The sequence below is a fragment of the Euwallacea similis genome, chromosome 1, assembly GCF_039881205.1.
Source record: "Euwallacea similis isolate ESF13 chromosome 1, ESF131.1, whole genome shotgun sequence".
In the NCBI taxonomy this organism is placed as follows: domain Eukaryota; kingdom Metazoa; phylum Arthropoda; class Insecta; order Coleoptera; family Curculionidae; genus Euwallacea; species Euwallacea similis.
In genome coordinates this window covers 4,127,816-4,150,959 of record NC_089609.1, presented here as the reverse complement: position 1 = coordinate 4,150,959, position 23,144 = coordinate 4,127,816, and the positions used below count along the sequence as shown (strand labels likewise).

At 33.8% G+C, this 23,144-nt stretch overlaps 1 protein-coding gene across 2 annotated transcripts; it reads left to right on the top strand.

Moving 5' to 3' along the window:
- The first annotated feature begins 356 nt into the window (after positions 1 to 356).
- LOC136414242 (probable ribonuclease ZC3H12D) lies at positions 357 to 22,995 on the top strand. 2 transcript variants are annotated; one of them, XM_066398182.1, is made up of 9 exons: positions 357 to 732; positions 12,985 to 13,208; positions 16,320 to 16,505; positions 17,037 to 17,169; positions 17,879 to 18,114; positions 18,421 to 18,574; positions 18,758 to 18,932; positions 18,994 to 19,460; positions 19,644 to 22,995. In XM_066398182.1, the coding sequence occupies exons 1-9, from the start codon at positions 523 to 525 to the stop codon at positions 19,884 to 19,886; spliced, it is 2,028 nt and encodes a 675-aa protein (XP_066254279.1). In that variant the 5' UTR covers positions 357 to 522; the 3' UTR covers positions 19,887 to 22,995. The 2 variants fall into 2 exon arrangements, with proteins under 2 accessions (XP_066254279.1, XP_066254345.1); XM_066398248.1 differs by lacking the exon at positions 357 to 732 and adding an exon at positions 7,631 to 8,456.
- The last annotated feature ends 149 nt before the right edge of the window (positions 22,996 to 23,144 follow it).

Sequence of the window (23,144 nt, the reverse complement as noted above, 5' to 3'; positions counted from 1 at the left end):
CTGTATATACTATACTGAGGGTGATAATCGTGGTACGTTACCTCGAGAGAACTGAGAGTAAGAGTATATGAGGTATAAGAGATCAGAGATATAAGAGATCGGAGATATAAGAGATCGGAGATATAAGAGATCGGAGATATAAGAGAGATTTTAAGGGTCTGTTTTGGGTTTATATAGCTAGCCAACCCTTTCGCTATTTCCGTCCCTGCTACTCGTCAACTGTCACTCCTGTGAGTGTCACTTGTCGGTGCAGGTTCTCGGTGTGAACTACTCTCGAGTGTATAATGCACCACAGTCTCTGTCAGTGTCCATGTCAGTACTGTCAGTTGGAAGAATTCCCGAACTCTCCGACCCCCCACTCGACTCTCGAATCTCGAACCAAAACATTGAAATGTATGTCATTTTCCCGGAACTCGGAAGTGAAAATTACAAAATAAAAATAAAGAATAATTTATTCTGATATACGCTAAACCGTACAGTTTCTCAATGCTTTGTATAATGTAATTATGGGCAAAATCGAACATGTCAAAAAACGCTATCGGGACGGTAAGAATTAGACCGACATGTATCCCGTTACTCAAAGAAAACTTCGACAGAATTCATGTACTATTTGCGGCTATTTTAAAAGAAAAAACACGATGCGTTGATAATTCTGTGGTTTACGACGTTCTACTGTCCGGTCCTGAAGGACTGGCCAGGACAGTAAGTGGGGATTTTGTCAGTAGACTACAGGTAAGCACTAATATCGAAAAGTTCCTTAATCGACACTCTCTAGTCCTAGTTAATATATTAACTAAACTAGTAGTAGTCATGTTAAGGTTGTGTGTGTGTATGTTTCAGAAGTTGTCGAATTATAAATCGTTATTCTCAATTGAATAAATTCTGCTAAACTGATTGCATTTTCGTTATTTAACACTAAGTTTAATATGTGTCACTATCTTCCTTGGTTATGCTGTCTTGCTTAATTCTACTTTGCTGCTTGGTTTTGTTGTCTTACTTGGTTATCCCAATAGCAAGCAAAGGATGGAAACTACAGCATTTACAAATCCAGTCCTAGGCTTAGATGTTTGGTTGTTCCTAATTAAAGAATAAATATAAGGGAAAAACCAAATTATATGTAGCATATGACAAAAAATAAAATGATAGCGCCACTGTGTAAAGAATTGGATGCAGCAATTGGCACACAAATAAACCAGGAATAAACATATTTTATCACAGAAATATTTGTTGTCTAATATTCACTATTTTGCAGTTTGTGGCAAACAGGGGTAGATATGTATGTAATAAAAATTGACAACTTTGTTTTTTCCATGCAGTTTTCAATTATCCTTTTTGACATTTTAATTAAATCAATGTAGTAATGCAAACTTTTTATTCAAGTTAATTAAATATGCAAATTTCTTCACAAAGATATCTACTTTTTTGATATGTTACAGCTATGAAGCTCTTACCTTGAGTCAAATGAAGAGTCCAGCCTTCATGTTATCTCAGGCTCTGTGTTTGATTTCATACTCAAAAGACATTATGTCTCATGTATAAAATGTGAACAGCAAGGTGAATGGTGACTATTTTGAATTGAACTGCAGCATGTTAAAGTGATTGTAGTAGGGTTATCTAAAGTTATCATTCTTGCTTTGGTAGGACTTCTAATTATGGTTTTTGAGGAATTCACATTATTACAGACTCCTCTATTGCATATATAGAATGCTTTATGCTTTCATATTTCTTTGTCTCAGTACTGAACCCTTATTTGGGCAAGGATATAATCCTGCTTTTGGCTCCTTTTACGAACCAATAGTATTTTTTAATCACTGTATATAGAAAAATATGTGTCCAAGATGGAATTACAATAAAAAAACATTCTATCAATAGAAAATTAAGCAAGTTATTTTAAACTTCCAATAACAAAAGAAGAATTTGAAAAAGCACAAGAATTGAAAATTGTTTAAAAAGAAATGAAAAAGAGATTACAAAAATTAAAGCTATTATATCAAAAAATAAAAGCCCTTGGATGAGATAAAGAAGTTTGCTTTAAATTCTTGATAAGAAGAGGAAATGAAATTGAGTGAATTTGTTGACATAATAAACACATACAGCAAATGATGGTGGCATTAGAAAAGAAGAAACTGAAAGATGTGTGCGGTGGTTAGTTTAGTGAGAAAAGATGATGAGAGGAAGAGGCTAAAGAAATAATTAAGAAGGTAACAAATTAGGATGAAGGAATAAATCTAAAGAGTGAAAATAATTGTAAGAAAAGATTATCTAAGATGAGATTACAGTAAAAAATATCCTATCGATATATTTAAAATATTCATTTTTCCAAGTCACCAGCATAAATCAGCAAGAAAAAACATTCGATACTTACTAATTGCACATCTAGGATAAACGTGTTGTCTTTTAGTTCGTTGAAGGCTACAGTTGTTAACAAAAAAGGCAAAGGCGGATTTGGGTCTAAGCATTATTTAAACAACCATTGATCTTATTAATGCTGCCTCATGACCTGCGTTTTTTTTTAATTCGCTAGCTCTTTGTATTGTTTAGTTTTTATAAAACTGCGTCATCTATTAAAGATGTAATCTGAATATTAAAAAAAATTACCTGATATGTTCATTAAATACGTTGATTGCAATAATGACCATGGCACGGCAAATTCTAGCATATCTGTGTCATGCTACTTATTTTTGCACTATTTTTTCCTATATAATGATAAATCGAGATATAAGATTAAAGAATGGAATTCGAGTAACACAGAGAAGAATAACAATGGTACAAATGAATATTGGATGTAGGGGATAAAAAAATAGAACGATTTAGCTAATCTCGCATTATAAAAAAGTGGTTTGTTCTCATTCTACGGGATGTCGAAGAAGGAAGAATTCGAAAAAACATGAGAACTCAAAATCACTAAATAAAACAAAAAATATAACTGCTGAGGTTTCGAATAAAGAATCTTGTCATGGAGTGTCCTATCGTAATAAATCGCAGAAATCAAGGTTCTTGCAGGAAATAAAGAAAGCACTTCTTGGATCGACGATGAAAAAATTTGCTTTAAACTCTCATCAAAAAGAGGAAATGAAATTGAACGAATCAGTTGATGTAATGAAGACATAAAGTAGTGATGATGGCGTTACAAAAGAAGAAACTCAAAGATATAAGTGGTTTGATGAGAAAGGATGATGATTGAGACTAAAGAAACAATTAACGAAATGACAAATCACGATAAGGGAATAAATCTAAGAAGCTAAAATAATTATAAAAAAAGATAGTCGGTGCTCAATTTATCGTGCCCCTAGGCGTAGTTCCAAGTCTGTAAACTCTTTTAAAGCTCATACTGGAAAAACAGTTTTATTTTAACACATTCTGACGTTATAGGAATTATTTTGATTTGGTTTGTTTACATAATACGCAATTCAATGCAACATTTGCTCTTTGGGGCAAACATTGCATGGAATTACATATCGGAATCTAGTAGGAATATTATATCCTTGCAAGTGTCGAAACAAACATTCACGATTGCTTCGTCGCTCGGTCACAGATTCTTATTTTAATCATCAAATTATTTATTTACGTTCAGTCATTACATGTGCTTTATTCATTCAACACAAAAATTACCTTGGTCCAATCCAGATGAAACATTTTAATGACGTAACGAATATTATTTACATTTTGTCCAGTTTGGCATCGGATCAAAATTGTAAATACTGGCAGTTCAGCGACCGTTAAGCTGACCCGGATCTTTGGGTTGTTAATGTTGGAAAAATAGGTCTGCCGCCTGATTACACAGTGCTAAAGGCTAAATAGACCATAATTTCAAAGTGCATAATTTGCTGTTATAGATCATTTAGCTTCGTTATTAAATATGCACTTTTGTGTAGGTGTTTCTATTATTGTATCGATGCGCACTAAATAGTAACTCAATTTTTTATTACTGTACAAAGGACGGTTAGCTGATAACTTTGAAGAAGAGGGTAAAATAACTTGGGATCAGGAATCAGGTCAGGTCAGGTCAGATTTGAGATCAGGAGTCTTCTACATTTTCCATATCTGTTACCTCTTCAGCAGAATGTATTTAATGAGACTTGGGACTTCAATTGTACAGAAGATATATTTTCTGTGAGAAATAGTTTAAGTTGGGAATTTTTTCCGTTTACGCAAAAGTAGGTACAACGAGTATGAAGTAAATATTAAAATTGTGAAATGAGAATTTGCAGGCAAATCTGTTTTGCGGTCATTTCATGGGGTGCATCTGACCGTTACAGATGGATATAGAGTAAAATTGAACAAAAAAAATAGATTTGGTTTTGAAATGTGAGTAACTGCAACATGTAAAATAAATGTGTAAAAAACTTACTAATTTTTGGGCAAAGTGGCTGCGAAATCACTTTCTGCAGGTACATAATTGCACCTGCTTCTTCAGTGCCCTATCTCTAACTACACTTCACCGCAGAATAAACGCATATTTTTAATTTTTACGCATTTTCGTTTTTATGGTTTTAGAGTAAAGATTTCACGTTTATTAACGAAATATGACCATGATTTTCAATAAATTCAACTTCACGGAATCAATAGGGGGCATAGTAAATACACAGTGTACCAAAAATTGCATAATTTTTATTCCTTAATTTATACAAACAGTTGAATATTTAACGGCGAGTGTGGCCCCTCTTACTCTAATTACTGCTTCACACCTTGACATACTTGAAGTTTCTAATATCAAATTGATTAATTTGTTCCCATATTTCCGTGATTCTTAATGACAGCTCATTTATGTTCTTAAGTGAAACCTGCGTGGCTTTAACTTGTCGACTCATGTTGTACCATAAATGTTCGATGAGATTCAGATCAGGGCTTCTTGCTGGTCAAGGCAACGTTTGAATTTCCACATCTTGAAGATAGTTTTGTATTACTTATGTCACGTGTGGAGGTGCATTATCATGGATCAATAAAAATTCCTCGCCGATAAATGAGGCATATGGTACTACATGGGGTTCTAAAATGTTTGTTATGTATTGGTGGTCTGTTAAATCATCGTTTTGAAATAAAACTAACTCCATGCGACCTTCCAAACTAGTGTCTCCCCATATCATAACAAATCCACTTTCATAGCTCGCAATTCTGAAAATGTTGCAAATTGAAGACGCTGTCTTCAATGTTTTGCAGTCAATAAGGGATCGCTTGCATTCTTATATGGAATAACATTCTTTTCTTCAAATTTTCTTCTCACTATATTTTTACTGATACGAAACTCACATCGACGAGAAAACTCCTGCTGCAGCGCAGTGTTTGTAATGAATCGACTTCGTAAAACTTTCAGTTCCAAAATCGATCTTGATTATTCGTTGTCAACCATTGCCGTCCTTGTTCAGGTCTTCTTTGATTACTAGCAATCTCCCGAAACCACGCAAGTGCTCTGTAGACCATAGATTGTTCCACTTCATATCGTAGTGGGATTCGAACTTGTGGCAAGCCTACTTCTGCAAGTGTCACAACAGCTGCATTCTTCCAGTGAAGGATTTCTCCTTTCATGGATATTTTGGGTCATTTTCTTTGGGAACAAAATTTTAAATTCACAAAACGTACTAAAAACACAATCTAAACGATGTTAAATAAGGTATACAACCTTCAAGCCAAAATTGCTAAAATAGCAATTTTTAACATTTGGTAAACAACTGTTGTTATTTTATAAACACGTAAAATATGTTGAAAAAGTTTTGAGGGTCATAAAGGAATAATTTCAAACCACTAGCGCGCATTATAATTATTTTCGAAGGCAGATTTTTGAATTTTAAAAATTATACGGTAATTTTGCGGTGTAGTATACATACATTTTGTAACTTTCCCTTTTTTCATGATAACTTTGACAGTTCTGAAAAATGAACCAAAATCAAACATATTTTAAAATTTATATATTTGAAATTACAGTTATTATAGAAAGCAGGCGCACTTACGTACGCGATTGTCTCATTGGATGGCCTCGGCGCAACCCGTATCTAGCACCTCTGGATTTTCGCATAACTTATAATTTAATTATTCAAATTTAGCAATTATGCCCAGGCAAAAAATGATTTCACAGTCACTCTGTCCAAAAATGAGTAAGTTTGTCAGTTTATTTCATATGTTGGCACAGACGCATATTTCAAAACCAAATGCCATTTTTTGTTTCATTTTATGGCCATCCATACGCAATTTTATTCTCTACCTATTTGCAATAATCAAGTACAATCGGTGGAATAACGCGCGAAGGAGATTTTGCTTGCAAATTTCAATTTTGTCATTTTATTATTTACTTCATATTCGTATCACCTACATATGTACTTCTGTGTAAACGCAAAAAATTCAAAAGTTAAAATTTGGGACATTTAAACACCTTTCTCTGTTTATTTGTATGGATAATAGAGATGTAAGCAAAATATCCAGTATACTGCATACTGTATAAACTTTAAACTACTTTTAATCCCGGATCTAAAATACCTAAATAGAAATTGTTTTGTTGTATTCTAAGTAGATGTTTATTTGGTTTATTTTTAATGTTTCAAAGTGTTTTCAAATGCTATCTGGATGGGTTCCAAGATCTGTATCCATTATACAGAGATCTTGGAAGCCATTGGAGATACGAAGACGGTTAAATTTAATGAAAAGTTTCTTTCTCCACCTAAAAATAATAAGTTAAATAATTATTTGCTATTCCTATCTTGTTATTTTGGATTTTGCATTATGTTCTGTACTTATACGCGCACTTTTCCGCACCCTTATGCGTATATTTTCACATGCTCAGAAAGTCGTACTTTCTTGCATTATTCCCCCGAAAAAGTGACATTGGCACTTACTTTTCCTCACTGTTTACCTGAAAGTGACTGTGATATCTGCTCATCAAATAGGTAACCTGGCAGATAACGACTGATTTCGAATTGTGATTTTATTCAGTATGCCCCTCAGAGGGCTTAATAGTGTTGACATGATCATAGTAGCTAGGTGCTGATGCTAGATGATGATCGAGAATGACTAAAATATTCCCATGGATTCGTAGATTCATACTCTCGCTCCCCCTCTCTCTTTCTCTCGATGGCTTCTTCTCGACGTTTCATTGTCCTTAAATTCGTAACTTTCTCCTATTTAACTAAGCCGGTATCTACTCCCGTTTATGAGGTCCTCCCACTGGTGATCCTTACCTTGGACACAATGTACACATTTTAGAAATGAACTTCTTCGGGTCGAAATGGAGGTCAGCCAACACCATTGAAGACCCATAGTGTAAATTTTTCATATCACTTTCCGTTTTCACGAAATAGGTAGAGGGCCGTCGAGTTTGAGACACCCTATACATGCACACGTAAATCTGACGTCCATTTTATTTGATTTATTTTTTAAAATTATTTCCAGTACATCATGGTCAAAAAGATTTCTAAGTTCAAGAGAAATGTTAAATAACGAAGATTTAAAGACAATTATTAAGGCCAGTGATTTTACGACAGTGACATAGTTATCTTGGACGCACTGTATGTCGCATCATTTGCAAGAGTTTATAATGATTAATGACACCCTTTGTAATTATAAATCGTTTCTTTATTTGTTGATAATACTCGCACAGGCACATTAATTTGTAGAGATAACATAGAATGAGAAGAATAAACTAAATTTTATCGCTTAAGCGTATCAACAAAAGTAAATAACATGCACAGCTTGCGTAGGTAATTTAAATAAATGTTTCTTCAGTCTGATTGTCGTTCCCAAACGCTCTCAAGTCCGGTTCATATTTTCATTCATTCACCGCAGTCGAATATATCGCGAATGAGAGTGGTGAAACTCGGTTCACCTTGTTGAGTACCGCGCCGTCCGCTCGCCGAAATTTTATTCAATTTCAATGGCCTGTTAGAAGGCTACGCGTCTCTTTCTTTTTTACATCCGGCTTGCTATCCGGATCTTCATTTTCTTCGACATTCTTCGTCGTTTCTTCAGTCGGTCCGACGTTTCTCCGCGTTTCAGTACTTCGTGCCACCATATTTTCATACCCTGCACAGGCTTTACCAACCGGACTGGGCCGTTAAAGAAGCCCCGAGTGTCTTCTCGTGTGTGAGTGACTAGTGAGAGAAGCAGTTAAATCGAACCATTTTTTTTGGATAAATCGAACCCGATCTGTTAACGATGCCGATGCCGGATCTACTATTAAATTGCTGCCCGATATTTCGTCAGGATTGAGAAATTAATTGAATTTGTGATTCCGGGATCAGAATTTGCATTGCTCGTTTTTTTTTTTAGCTTGAAAGTGATTCGTTGGCTTTGATTTTACCTTTTATATGTATTGAAGTGAATAGGATTTTACAAAATTTAATTGCGATTAGCGAGAAACGTGCGATTTATTCTATTTCTATGAGTTTTTTGGGTTCGTGTCATAGAGTTAAATGTGTTTACAATTTCGGGTTCCGATCTTTTTGGATATGACTGTTACCTTTGGCGAGGTTAGTATGGTCTTAATCACTGATGTTAATTAAAAAAATTTGTTCTGTCTTTAGAGCCTAAAAATGTATTGGTATAATTGTACATCCTAAATACATCCTAAAATGCTTGCACTACTCCACTGCATTATCACCACCTGGATCACACAGAAATATAAAGATATCTCCATTCAAATCGTCGTTTTCGACTCCAATCCTTTATAAGAAAAAACTATTTTTAAACGTGTTTTTTTCTCTTTTTTATTTGAAAGTAAAGTTAACGTACCGTAAGGCAAGAAGCTTCACGCTGTGCAGCTTTCTTACAGACCGCTTACGTTACTTATCTAAATATATATAAACACAAAAGATCCGTTTTCACAAACCTGTGGCAGATTTTCGTGGATTTTATAACGTTTACAAATTTGCGTGCAGCTTTCTTAAGGGTCGCGTACGTTATTTACATCTTACATATGACATTTTTACTTATCTGGCAACTGAAAACTGAATTCCGAAACAGTAATGTCCTACGTACGTAATGTGAGGTTTTATGAGACGAGTCGTTTTATAGCTGAGTGGGTTTGCATGCAAGTCAATAAAGGAATGAGTCAAGTTTATGCCCTATTTCATGCGAAGCTAATAATTAAACTTTTAAGTTAGGATTAAAATACTTCCAAAACATCTAGCTTCGCAAGTAGTTCAGGTTATTAGGTCTTAGGGCCATAATGAATTTTATGATGCCATGTCCGATTTACTTAAAAAGGGTTTTTATGACACTATTTTGCGATCATAAACTCATTCGTTTTGTGGCCCTAGTACAATAACGTTGACAATTACCAATAATAGGACACTCATAATGACTTAACTTTCATATTATTAGTTGTATTTCACGGAAATCCTTGTAAGCAAACCTGTAACAAGCCTGTTTGGGCAACTTTTGTGGTCCGTCATAGGAGTGATTGCCTGAACATTGACTGGCGAACATGGATTTCTATTCACAAGTGATTAAGGTATTTCGGAGGTATTTTAATTTTGATTTAAAAATTAAATTATTAGCAAATTAACATGAAATTGCACTTAAAACGTTGTAGATAATACATACGTAATGAAGTTTTATTCGACTCGCCCATTTATGGACTCGCTCGCAAGTTTGCTCGGCCATAACCTGATTTGATGTAATAAATATGTAATGAAACGTTATATTAGGTAAATAATTAAAAAAAATACATAAGTAACTGTTATAATCAAATCAGACGTAAAAATAATAATTCGCTTTGTGTAGGTTCCTTAATTAAGACCACAAAATCCAATTAGGACAGATCTGCCTGATTACCATTTTTATTGTGTTCTTGGCGACACAGTGTCGATCTAGTATAGTTTAAATTATATAATTTTGTATAGTTACATAATTTAAATATATATAATTATGGAAATATATATAAATAAACTTGTAATTTTACCTGTACATCCACTCAATTTCTACCAATTTTTTGTGTATTGGTGTAAGCCAAAGAACTTCGTATGAATTTTGGCAGATAATGACAGTTTCGGTAATTTAAACCGGTAACTAAATGGACTTCTTTTAGCAAGAAGTTACATAATGAAAGCACGAACTAACATACAACAAATAGGATAAGTAACAACAGAAGATTACAGTAATTCTACAGATACAACATGCAACTAAAATAAAATAAAATTTGTGCTCCTTTTAATTTTAATAAATAGCTGAAAATATTCCACCTGAAAAGCTGAAATAGCATTACTTTCAACAAAATTTTATGTACATTAATGTCAACCTTACGGCCTTAGGAGACGTCAAAAATGTCATTTTTCAAACGTCACTATCTCAAAAACAGATAAAAATTATGAGGCGAATCCAAAATTGCAGCAAATCACTTGAAAATATATATTAATTAAACACTGAAAAACCTTTGTATGTATAAAACTTTTTGTCTAACTCGCATGGCGTTTCAGATAAGGGGATACACACTCTTAAAGAAACTACCATGTACAAGGTGGTTCAAATTTAATAAAATTTAAGGATTTCTCAGAATCTGGAGGAGATATTTACAAACTAATATAAAATCTAGTTCAGAAAACGTATTGAATATCTCCCTCTGATGCTCAGAAAAGTCTAAACCCCATAGAATATGGGTCGTCCTGTATATAAACAGAAAACTAACCAAAAATGTAACACCCTGTATTTTTTTTACTGCGTTTTCAGATATATTTTTTACGGATTAACTGCTTCTAGCCGGAATTAATTAGTAGACATCGTCACATCCTCGAGCATAATTAATGAAAATTTCGCAAGTTCTCAATAACAAGGCAATTCAAATTCACGAGACGAGATTATCTAGGATTATCGCCTGAATCAATAATTACAGAAAGGATGCTGATCGTCGATAATGAATATTTTTGTTTGCACAACAAACAGAAAATATTGTTATTGAAGTCAATGATACCGGATCTGAATATGGTAACAAAGTAAGAATTTTACCGTAGGTTTGAGAAATGTGAGACATGAGTTGTGTTGGTGAAAATGTTGATATAGCTGGTAACGTAATTAATTAGCAGTAAAGCATATTCGAAGCATTAATAATAGTGTCGCATTGTGACGCAATTGAAAACAATACAATTTCCGAATTACCTGCATACTCGTCTAGTATGTATTTAAATTAGATATTAATTTTTTTGTAGCTTTAAATTATACTGCAATGGCTAGTTATATATAAACACTGCCTGGTTGTGCTGATGTGAGATTGAGACAGGGGGGAAATAGCTTTCTTTCAGGTATTCGATAAATACGTGTCATATAAAGCGTATTAAGTTATACAGATAATACAGATTTAGAGCATTAGATGTTAAAGAAGTTGTTGTGTCAAATTTGGTGGAATTTACATGGAAATTTAGATTTTACATCGCATAAAAAAAAGATTACTTGGTATAAAACTGTGCCTCAATATTGCACTTATTGTCTTTGACACCTTAATAATAATGAAATAAGCCGAACACACAAGACAAACCAATTAAAATACACCGTCAAAAGTCTTGGACCCCTAATTATTATACAATTATGTGTTGACCATATTTGCAAATAAAAATCCAAATGCCCAACAGCATCTTTATCTTCATGTTTATTATTATTTTGTATTTGCAAAATAACAAATCTTTGTCCATTATAAAATACCACCAAATAAATAAACTATGAGCCTTGCTTATACAGGGGGTTCAAGACTCTTGACGGTGTGTGCATTTCCTATAAAATAGTTATGGATTGCAATCTTTCTACTTCTTCTAAACCTACGCACCTACTTATTTTCGATTGGTTTTGCCGATTATTGGGGAATTCCATCCACTTCATCAAAAGAAACCACTAATTATTCTCCAGAAAATCATGACCCTGGTTGAGAGGTTAATACGAATCGTCATACCATAATATTAAAACCCGATTTTATCTAAAAAATCGTTAGTGGGTGTGTGCTTCTTTAATGGTAGTTGTTAGATTACAGGAAGAATATTGTGATGTGGAATTCCTGTTATCAATTTACATTAAGTAGCAATTCATAATAAATGCTTGGAAATCTGATATGAGTGGTATTTCCTCGATCCAATGTATCTTCGCATAACCTGCGCAACCTTGGAAATCCATAGGGTCTAGACCATTTAATTAGAGAATCATTATGGTGGGTGTCGTTTTCCCATATGTTGACGAGTAGGTCGTTAAATGTGAATCTTTTGTTTCGACTTTAGTGTCAAATCCATTCTGGTGCAAAAATTTCGAGGGTCACTTTTAAAAATAATTTAAAAAATAACAACATTATATGACCTGTGTTATTTAGGTCAAGAAACCCGTTCCCGGAACCGGCCTGAATACATTAAGCAGCTGCATTTTAGCATCGACGTAAGTTACGTTGCTTGACCTGTCTTCAAAATATGCATATTCCTATAGGTTTGCACTTGTGATCTTGACAAATATTATTTATCCACCATCCCTGGAAAATAGACATAATCAGCGGAGATAGTAGTGAAAACTAACTCTAACACGCGTAAGTGTTAGAAAACAGAAACGAATGATGGACGCGGCGCAATGAACTAAACTAGTTAACATACCCAATTAGGCAAAACTATGTCCCTATCAATAACTTAGCTGCAGTCTACGTGTTTCCGGAATAGCTAAAAGTTCTTAATTTCCATAATAATGTTTAATAAAATATCATGAAATATCGAAAGCATCATTTAGTGTGCCGTTATGAATTGATCAGCCGCCATAAATAAGTGATTTGCAATGCGATGGTTCGAAAACTTTTTTATTTATTTATTTATTTTTATATATATCTTGAGAAAAATAACGTAAATAACTGTGATATCACTGGGAAAGTAGTAGTAGTAATAATAATAATAATAAGTGATTATGCCACTATCTCCAGTAGAAATCTATATTTAAAAAGGGTTATTGCGGCAGATAAAAGCTCAAGTTTTAGTAATTGTTCATATGCAGCAGGCAACCCCAAAGGAGAAAGCTTCGTCTAAATCAAATCCACGTTTGTTACAGAAATATGTAGACGATATCTGCCTTGAAGGTTGCAATCTTGCCAAAATAGCTGCAACTGGTGAAGATTCCAGTTACGATTCGGATTGTGAGGGTTATGAAGGAACGCAAAGCAATCTGTCTGGAAGTCACCAAGACGTTTCCCGAACGGTGAGCGATACTTTGGCTGCGGAGTTTGCAGAATATGTACAGGGAGCTCAAGAATCTAGTGCCGCATATAATGCAAGGTAATTTACTTTCTTACTAATAGCTCGATTTTAAATATGCGGAGATACAGTGGACTCGCGTCCAGTGTGATCACAAAAAATATAGCATGTTCATATAATCGAGACTGTTCACAGCATCGAAGGTATGTTTAAAAATACGAAAAAAAAATGTAACACATTTATTACTTATTATAATTTACATTTTCTTTATTAAAATAAGATGTTATTTTTGTTTCAACTTTTCTAGCAGACCAATTGATTGCTACTACCTTATCCACAATATTTCTTAGAGTCCCTATGTCTAACGGCAACATTATTTTAATCTGACCGCTGTGAAACGAATTTTAGAGCTGCAAGAACTTCTGGAACAGATATCTTTTTGGGTTCCTCCTCAATTTCACTGTCTTCTGAGTCTGTGGGACCCAACGCCTTAACATTATTGTTTTTGGATGCCGTGCTTTCATCCTCTAAATCTTTGTTCTATTCTTTAATATCTCGGTTGTTATATTGGCCCTAAAAATTAAAAAAATTTAAGGCTTTACAGGTGTACGGTATTCACATTCATAAGACAACAAAATTAAATTTAACACCTAATAGCTCAAATATCATCATAAAAAAATCTACTTAAAAGTTACCTAAATGTAATGAATTGTAATTTTAATTTTCCTCTTTGTTTTTTTTTACTTACCGGTCCTATCAATTGCAGCAATTCAATGGTATCGAGTACAATAGATTGTAAATTTTGGCTGATCAACTGTTCTCAAAGTGTGGCTAGGGGAAGATTATTCTCAACAAAATCATCTTCTTTAAAAATGTTATTCCAGCATTTTTTTATGATCAATGGACCTAATTGTTGCTTCGCTCTATTTAAATAAACAATAGCGTTTTTCAAAGTAAGGTTTTTTAGGGTATCGACCATATTTTCTCCCATGGCCACCACGTAACTTAGCAAATTTTGTTTATAGTACAACTTAATCAATCTTAAAACATTTTGGTCCATCGGTTGGACGAGCGTTGTTACGTTTGGTAGTATGAACATGACAAATATGACACCCAATTCTGTTTTTAATTCTAGCGGATGAGAAGTAGCATTGTCTAACAAAAGCATTGCTCTTTCAGGAAGCTTTTGACTTCTTAAAAATGCTTTGACCTGGAAAAAATTATGTATGTATAAGGGAAAAAAATTTGGATTAATTGATGTTAAACCTTTGGAAAAGCTTTTGAAAAACCAATTCTTAAAAATTTCGTGGATCATCCATACACTTTTGTTGTTTTTGTAAATGCATGGGTTGAAAAATTTTGGGGTAAGTGTGTGCGATCCTGTTGCATTTGCACAGGCCAGAAAAGTGAGTCTTTGTTTGGACTATTTGAAACCTGATGCAGTTTTTTCGAAATTAAAAATATACGTTTTGTCAGGTAGCAATTTCCAGTACAATCCGGTTTCATCAGCGTTATATATCTGGCGATGTATCAATTTTAGAGTTCTGATCTTATTGAAAAACTCTCCTTTAAACGGGCTAACACTCTTTGAGGCTGATAACAATTTTTCACCAGACGTTTTTAGAAGCCTTATCCCACAGCAAATCTTAAATTTTTGCAACCATCCATCACTTGCATTGAATGTTTCATTATTGTTCATTAAGCGTTCGTGTAGCTGAATAGCTTTTTGTTTAAAAATCTCATCTGATACAGGCAAACTTAATTCTCTTTGTCTAACAAACCATTGATAATGGGCACTTTCCATCTTTGGATATTCGGCGTTCTTTAAAGTGCGTTTTTTAATTTTACTTGGTCTAACACTTTGGTTTACAACTCTCATTATCTTCTCTTTTTTTTAATAATTAAGAAAACGGTTGATTTGGCAATTCCGTGTTTCTTAGATAAAATGGTTACCCTCATATTTTCTTGATATTCTTCTATGATTTTTGACTTCTCATAGAGTTAAAAACATCTTGTTCTTCATCATTTTAACATGTAACCCACTATCACAAAAAAAAATGTAAAAATAACCAGATTCTTGTGCTTTCTATCATCTCGTGTCTCTCAATGCAGAAATTCCTCTTGTCTACGCCACCCTGCGCTCGCGCTAAGAGAACCCCAGAATCATTCGGGGAACCTCAGAGTCACACAGATTTAACCAATGACAAGAAATATGTATAAGAGATATTGTTTAAAAGGGCGCTCAGAGCAGCCAATGAGAATTTAATCAAATTGTTCATAGTATCGAGGTTTTTATTTGTTCACACTGCTGGACATATAATGCATCCGTTTTGACTGTTCATCCTACTGGGAGGTTCATACGAGTGTGTGTTCACACTAGCGAGTGTACTGTATCTCGAAAACTGGAATTGAGAAGTTCAAATTTTTCAATAATAGTCTTCAACATAGTAAATGAGGTTGAAAGGTTAGTGCGTTGTAATTTCAAACAGCTAAATACGACCAATATCTGAAAATTTGCCTAGACGAATTCAACAAATTTTCTATACCTGCGAAATTGGCCTGAACGAATTTCTTTTTGATCGCGGATTTTTGGGACGTTTAGATTTTTTTTGACTTTTATCAATTTAATTTTTTCATCCTCGTCTTTTTTAAATTTTATAACAATTGTACTTTTTCAATTTGAACATTTTTTCATTGAATAACCTTCAAGAAAGCACAATTAGGGCACACCAATTATTAAAATATCAGATTCCAATTAATCACCCTGTATTATTATAGTTTAATGTTGATATTGCATGTCCCTCATTCACTCGCGAGAACAAAATTGCCACTACCAAGCTTCATGTTGGCAAGTTTTCTTGTTAGTATGTATATTACGATACAGGGTATACTAAAAAAGTTAACGGCAGATAGAATCTCGTATACAATGTCTTAAGGTACTTCGGGATATTTCTTTTGCTTTTGATGAAATTTAACTTGAAAATTTTGGTATTTCAGGTCGTAGAAATAAATTGTACACATTACTCTCGAGGAACATGTCTTTTCCTCCCTTAGATTTTTAATGTGCCTCTCTTGGCTTCTAGCTCTTGCAATGTAACTATTATTATTGTGAAACTTACCATATTTTGGAAAATATCGTTCATTGCTTCCTGTAGAAGTTTGTATTATTTTCACATAAACCTGTTTTTATAGGGTAGAATTTGCGTTGAAATTAGGATATACGGAAAAACATGTTCAGGCAGCTCTGCAAAAACTTGGTCCCTCTCCTACCCAGAACGAACTTCTGGCAGAACTGATAAAATTGGGGGCCCAGAAAAGCGGATCCTGTGATAGCAGTCCAACGGAAAGTCTAGCTAGTGAATTAGGACTTTTAGATAGGTATATTATTTTGATTTGATACAATTCTAAATTGAATTATTTATAATACAATTTAACTTCGGAATTAAATATTAAATTGAAAACAATCAAATTTTAAATAAAAAAAACATTAAATTCTGCTTGTGAAGTTGTTGCGACCAACAATAATTAATTAAATAATTGATCTGTGTTGGCAATTCGTAACTTAAAAGGTCTAGGATTAAATATATCAGTTTTAAATTTTCTTGAATGTTCATTGAGTTGTTCCAGCTAATCATAAACTTCTTTTTGACGCTGTTACTTGTGACTCATTTATTATATTAAAATTGTGGATTGGATGCGATTGCAAGAACATTTGTATTACGTTCTCCCCTTCCCCCTTAATTTTCGGCTCGTCAATTATTTTATGCGCAAGTAAGGTCAACATTTTTCCAATGTTTTTAAAATTTTGGTTCTAATACCAGTGTGCTGATGCTCGCACGTGAATTTGACCTCGTATGATATGACCACTTTTGTATCAGTGTTTAAATCTAACAGTTCTTCGTATTTTAGGTTTGATCTCCTAGATACCGGCCCCACGACTCTAAGACCCATCGTTATAGATGGTAGCAATGTTGCCATGAGTCATGGTAACAAAGAAATTTTTTCGTGTCGTGGCATTAAGATCTGTGTTGATTGGTTTAAGGTAAGCAAAGTCTTTTAAGTTAAACAAAGTTTGTCTTGATTGTAGTGGAGTTCTTGACGTAGAACGTCAGAGATTTTCAAATGAACTATTTAATCCGAATTGATTGTAACGTAAATCCACATTAGACTTAACAAAAAAATTTAAAATATTTTTAAAAAGTGAGTTTCAAGAATGTTTCAGTGATTTTTTTTGCAAAAATACGTCCTTAGCCATAACTATTGTGCCATATATAACTAAACACACAAATGCTTAAAAAAACATTAAAAAAGAGAAAATAAAATATGAAAACTTCGTTAGCGACTTTTTGAGACGCCCTTTATTGTCGTTTAAACAACAATTTAACCCTTGTATTTAAGTTTTTGCTTTTTCTAACGGTAAAGAAGATATCGAACGATGAGACGAATTTCGGGCACCTTACTTGTCAAAACTTTATTTTATACTCGTATATCCATCATGAATTTAACTGAGATACACACCTATAATGTATGGATGTATGCGGACGAACAATTTAAATTTACTAATAATGATTAAAATGTATGACAATGGTAAATAACGTTCGTCAGAAATGACTACATAATTCAGCTTAAAATACCTTTCAGATTTTTTTCCAAACTAATATTTTCCGGTTATTTATTTTTTTAATAGTCTGACTTTCACCTGAATTTGAAGGGAATGTAATGGCTAATACATTGTTCATCCTTGATTTTAGGTTCGTGGTCATAAAGATATAACAGTATTCGTTCCAAAATGGCGAAAAGAAGCGCCTCGTCCAGACAACCCTGTAAGGGATCAGGACATTTTGGCAGAACTGGAAAGAGACAGGCTGTTAGTGTTTACTCCTTCAAGACTTGTGGGTGGAAAACGAATGGTTTGTTATGATGATAGATACATCTTGAAGTTGGCAGCTCGGTCTGATGGAGTTGTTGTCAGCAATGATAACTACAGGTAAAGTGTTTTTACACCAATTAATATGGTTATTACTTTTGATACATCTATACTGGCCTACCAAGAAATGGTTTACCACATTTTTGTTCGATTTAATCCGTTTTATCAAGGGAATAAACTTAATCAAAATGTGGAATTGCAAATGTAAAAAAGACAGATCTTTTAATACGGTCATTACATCAAATATTTAGTTGGATACAGCCACTCCAATTAGTAAAAAATAGGGCAGCTCAGACGTATGTAGATACCGAATATATCTGACGAATTTTTATGGTACGTAAGAATTGACAATAATTTGATTTCCAGGGACCTCTGTCAAGAGAATGCCGAGTTTCGAAAAGTGGTCGAAGAAAGGATTTTGATGTATTCTTTTGTTAATGACCATTTCATGCCTCCTGACGATCCTCTGGGTAGAGCGGGCCCAACATTAGATAATTTCTTACGGGCGCAGCCTAGAAAGGTTAGTTTATTAAATTCATTACTAATTAATTACAATTAATAGAGTTAGAATTATTCAGTCATATAAAATGTTTTTATAAGATTGCAGTATTTCCATACTTCAATAATTATTATTATAACATTGTAAAAATTAAGTGACATTTCGTCATTGCAGCACTATAAAATAAGTTGTTCTTGATTTTAGGGTGAGATAAGTGGCACGCCTCCACCACCCCCTTGCCCGTACGGAAAAAAATGCACTTACGGCAATAAGTGCAAATACCACCACCCCGAACGGGGACCTCTACCTCATAAAAGCGTCACTGAGAGACTATCTGAGCACGCTCAAAGGCACTTACAAGCTAGGGAGGGTAAAGATGGTAAGTTTATTCACTTGGGTTGTAATTTTCTAACATATAACTTATTTTTTTGGTGTTTCAGTGGGGGACATCCGAAAGAACCCACTTGGACGAACTCGTTCGAACGTACCTCCTCCTAAAGAACCACAACATGCGGTTGTGTCGAAGTCCCGCAGCGTCGATAACGTAGGAGGATTGACTCCATCTAGCCAATATCAAGCCATCCCAGATAGTTTCGGATTTCACACAACTCTTGAGAAGAGTGCGCTTTCAAGCTTTCCTTATCATAATACCCCGTCTTCAGAGAATCTTCATCGAAAATTGGCTAGACAGTTAACGCTTAATCCGGTTGGGGATCCTAGGTTGGCTTCGAGACGTTTTGCCCCCTTAAGTCCAAGTCCTGTGGGGCCTACCAGTGGATATTTAGGTGCTTCGGGTTGGGACCTTCATCAAGGCGTGACCAGGATTGCTAGCGCTCCAGACTCTTATAGAAGCCCGCAAAGCACGCGTGCAAGTGGCTGGTCAGGAATTCAAGCTCCTCAACCAGGCGTAAGAATGCTTATAAATCTTACACTAGGCAGTAAGTGTAGGAAGTGCCATTTGGTTGCGCAAAGCTATTACAAAGACGGCTAATGTGAAAACCGAATCTTGTTGGTTTTGTCATTTTTTCAAAAATTTGTATACAGAGTATTTCAACATTAGGGCGCAGTAACTTAAATTTTATTTTTTTAGCAAACGGCACCCGTCCATCACATGCAGCGCATGTCGAGCTGTTCCGATTCTCAGCTGAACGTATGGCCGGGCCAATGGAATGCTATCGGATCACAGGAGGACGCTCGTAGGAAACTTCATTATCACTTGGCAGCCATTTTTCCGGAGGAACAAGTTATTCATGCGATGCAGATGTATCCGGATGAAACCAACGCCCAAAAAATTTGTGCCGCCATATTGGCCATGTTTCCTACTAAGTCGTAAACGTAGATTTATTAGTATAATTATCACGTTATGTTTTTGAGTTTACAGCGTGCTTGACATGGGTGACGAATCGTATATAGTTGTTTCATAATTAAAAGTTGCTTCGAGGTTTCGGTGGTCCAAGCGGTTTATACACATATTTTCGAATTTCCAATAGTGAGGGTTCAAGCAGGTTTTAAATTTGTCTTGTATCCATGGAACAGTTACCATCAGACTGGCAACCCCTAATAGTGTCGAAGTTAAATCTACAAAAATCAAAATTCTTACTTTTCTGTTTACACCAAGATTTTCTAGGCAAATGCAAATAAAGCGAATAATTTTGACATAAAATTTCATGTAGCTACCCAATCAACGTCATTAAAAGTTATTATTTGTTACTCGCTTTCCCTTGGTTGTTTACACGTCCTTCGATAGTTTGAGTTCCCAATAAAATTGTATTATTTTATGTGTGGATAAAAACTCTTTTCTTGCAGGTCTAGTTGCTTAAAGAATCAGATTTGACATGCCTCCTGAACATTTTTTGTTTAGCAATCCTTGACAGCATTTCCTCAAGAATTATTCTTACAAGTGGAATGTGTTTTTTCAATTAATTAGTGAACATGGTAGTAAGATGTACGTTACACGTGCCAATCACAGAAACGTAACGATTATAGTCGGTTATATTATAACATTAAACGTAATACCTAGTTTTAATTATTTGTTAGTATGTAATCTTCACATTGAAGCCACGTTGGTAAAACGCATGAATTTACGTTGTTTAATTATTGTGATGCATGATGGCTAAATAAATGTTGTTTTAATTGTTATAACGCAAACACACGTAGTTTTATCCAGGATGTTAAGAAATTAAATCCTATAATAGTTCAGCAGTTAAAAAAAATTAAATAGGACAGTTGCTTTAGTGGGCAATTGCCCCTATGATGGAACACTCAGGTTTTCTTTGCGGTCATGCGATGCCAGGTATATTACATGGAAATCTCATTAAGTTTATCTGTAATAGGCCCATTTGGGTAACATTTCTGTTCTATGGTAGGGGGGAAAACGTATAAAAGTGAAGAAACGCTTGTAGATAAGATGCACAACCTGCAAAAACTGGACATAATTTTTTTACATCCTGGAATTATGTTTAATTCAGGAAGTCGATACTATGTATCTCTAGTAAATTGTTACAATTTTTAAATTATAGTTACAGAATAAGTAAAGAAAGTTATTTATATTTTGCACTCGTTGTTTATGTGGAATTTATAAAGCTTAAAGTGTGACGTTATCCAAAATACTTTGAAAACGCAGCAAATTATTCGTTCAAATTTTTTATGAATTATTTTTAACTCTTTAATTTTGTGTAATTTAACTCTCAAAGATTATATCTTTGAAATTAACTTCATTCCGAATGATGCATATCTGCGTTCGACGACGTAGAAAATTACTAATTCATTGTCTCATTTCGGCAAAAAATTCTTTGTTAATTTAATGTTACCTTTTAAATGGACCAATGATTGGGCATTCTAATAAAAAATAAGTTTACTGCTAAATTTTCACATTTCCTGCGCTTATCGTGGTAAGTGCGTTCGCCATCTCGTTATTAAAATAAAATATGCCCATGATTCTTGCGGAAAACTAAAATTAATAACCCTGTAAACTACCAAAATCGCACAAAAGCAGCAGTCTGCTACTTCATACATTCACTTTAGTTATAACAGGGTGCAAAATATAAAAAGCTCATAGGATAAGTAACGTAATTTCATTCGGAAAATAATTATTTTATGAAAACTCTTAGTGTTGTCATTTCATATTTAAATCGTTCGATGTCTACCTATCTAAGAAATAGTTCATATGGTTATAAATCTTGAATGTGTTGGTTTTGTTTAAATTACACTGCAGTAGATTGGTATCAGAAAGTTTATAAAACATTTCAAATGGCAACATTGGATAAATGTCTTCTTTGAAACACTTTCCTCAATCTTATTTTTAGTTATGTTAATTTTGTTTGTAAACCAAAAAATTTCAAATTATTAAGCATAGCTTAAAAAGCATTTTATGCACTTTCGATTAAAATAATACTTAGGTCTATAAAATTGTTTTCTTCAATTTTGATATATTAGAAGTCAATTACTCAACGCGTTACAGCGCTTTAAATAACGTTTTATTCATTAGTGATTAAATTTTTTTTAATCCACTGACAGTATGTAGCAAAACTAACAATATTTTCCCGAATCAAATGTTACGGAAATCTCATTTTTTTTGTCACAATACGTTCGAAATTGAATAACATTTTATATAAAACTGGTGATTTAAACCCGTGTATTCACCTAATCGTGCTTCTCTTGTTAATTCATTTGTTGAATAATAATTATTTGCTAAAAGGTGAAAACAAAACATTAACTTAATGCAACAAATATTTGAACGATCCTTTTTGGTACTTATAATTCTTTATAGGATATTTGTACAGGGTGCATCATGTAACACTTGCAATATTGTAATTATTGGTCTTTTTATGTAAGTACATTAACAATACTCGTTATTAATTCATTAACTGGTTTAATGAATTAACTTTTGTTATTTGATGTAAAATAGTGAGATTTAAGGCCGCCTTACACGTTTTGTAATCACCATCAATAATAATTATTCGCCACAGCATGTAATTTTTGTGATTTTTTTTATTACTTGATTTTTAATTTTGCTGTAGTTCCTAGTTCCACCGCAATTATTTGTAAGGCGGGTAATTACATAACTCATTCAGTTGCCATTTTACCAACTTATTATAATTAGAACTCACGACCCTGTATAAACATAATTCAACTTGGACAGTAAAACTCTCGGAAGCTTATTCGTGTTTTTGTGCCAGTTTTATTCAATGAATTACTCAAAAAATATATGTAGGTAATGTTGAAGATGTGCATAGCTCTGTTTTGCGCACGTGTATCATAAATGTAGTCATGATACTGCGGTTATGTTTATCCTACAATTACTTAACAGGGGAAAATGTTTCTTTGCTAACTTACTTAATACTCAAAAGAATTTTTCTGTATGCCGTATTCGGAATTTTATAGTTTTATATTTTGTTGTTAATAGTTTACTATTTATTTTATAATTAAAGACATTCATATGACATACTGTTTTATTTCTGGCCAGGCCACATCCCCGTGATTAGGTAGTTAGGAAATAATTCTCAAGGATTCATAGGACGTTGGAGATTCAAAATGTAGTGTATGCGGTCTATTAGAGACAAGCATAATGTGGTACATTTAGCACGAATTC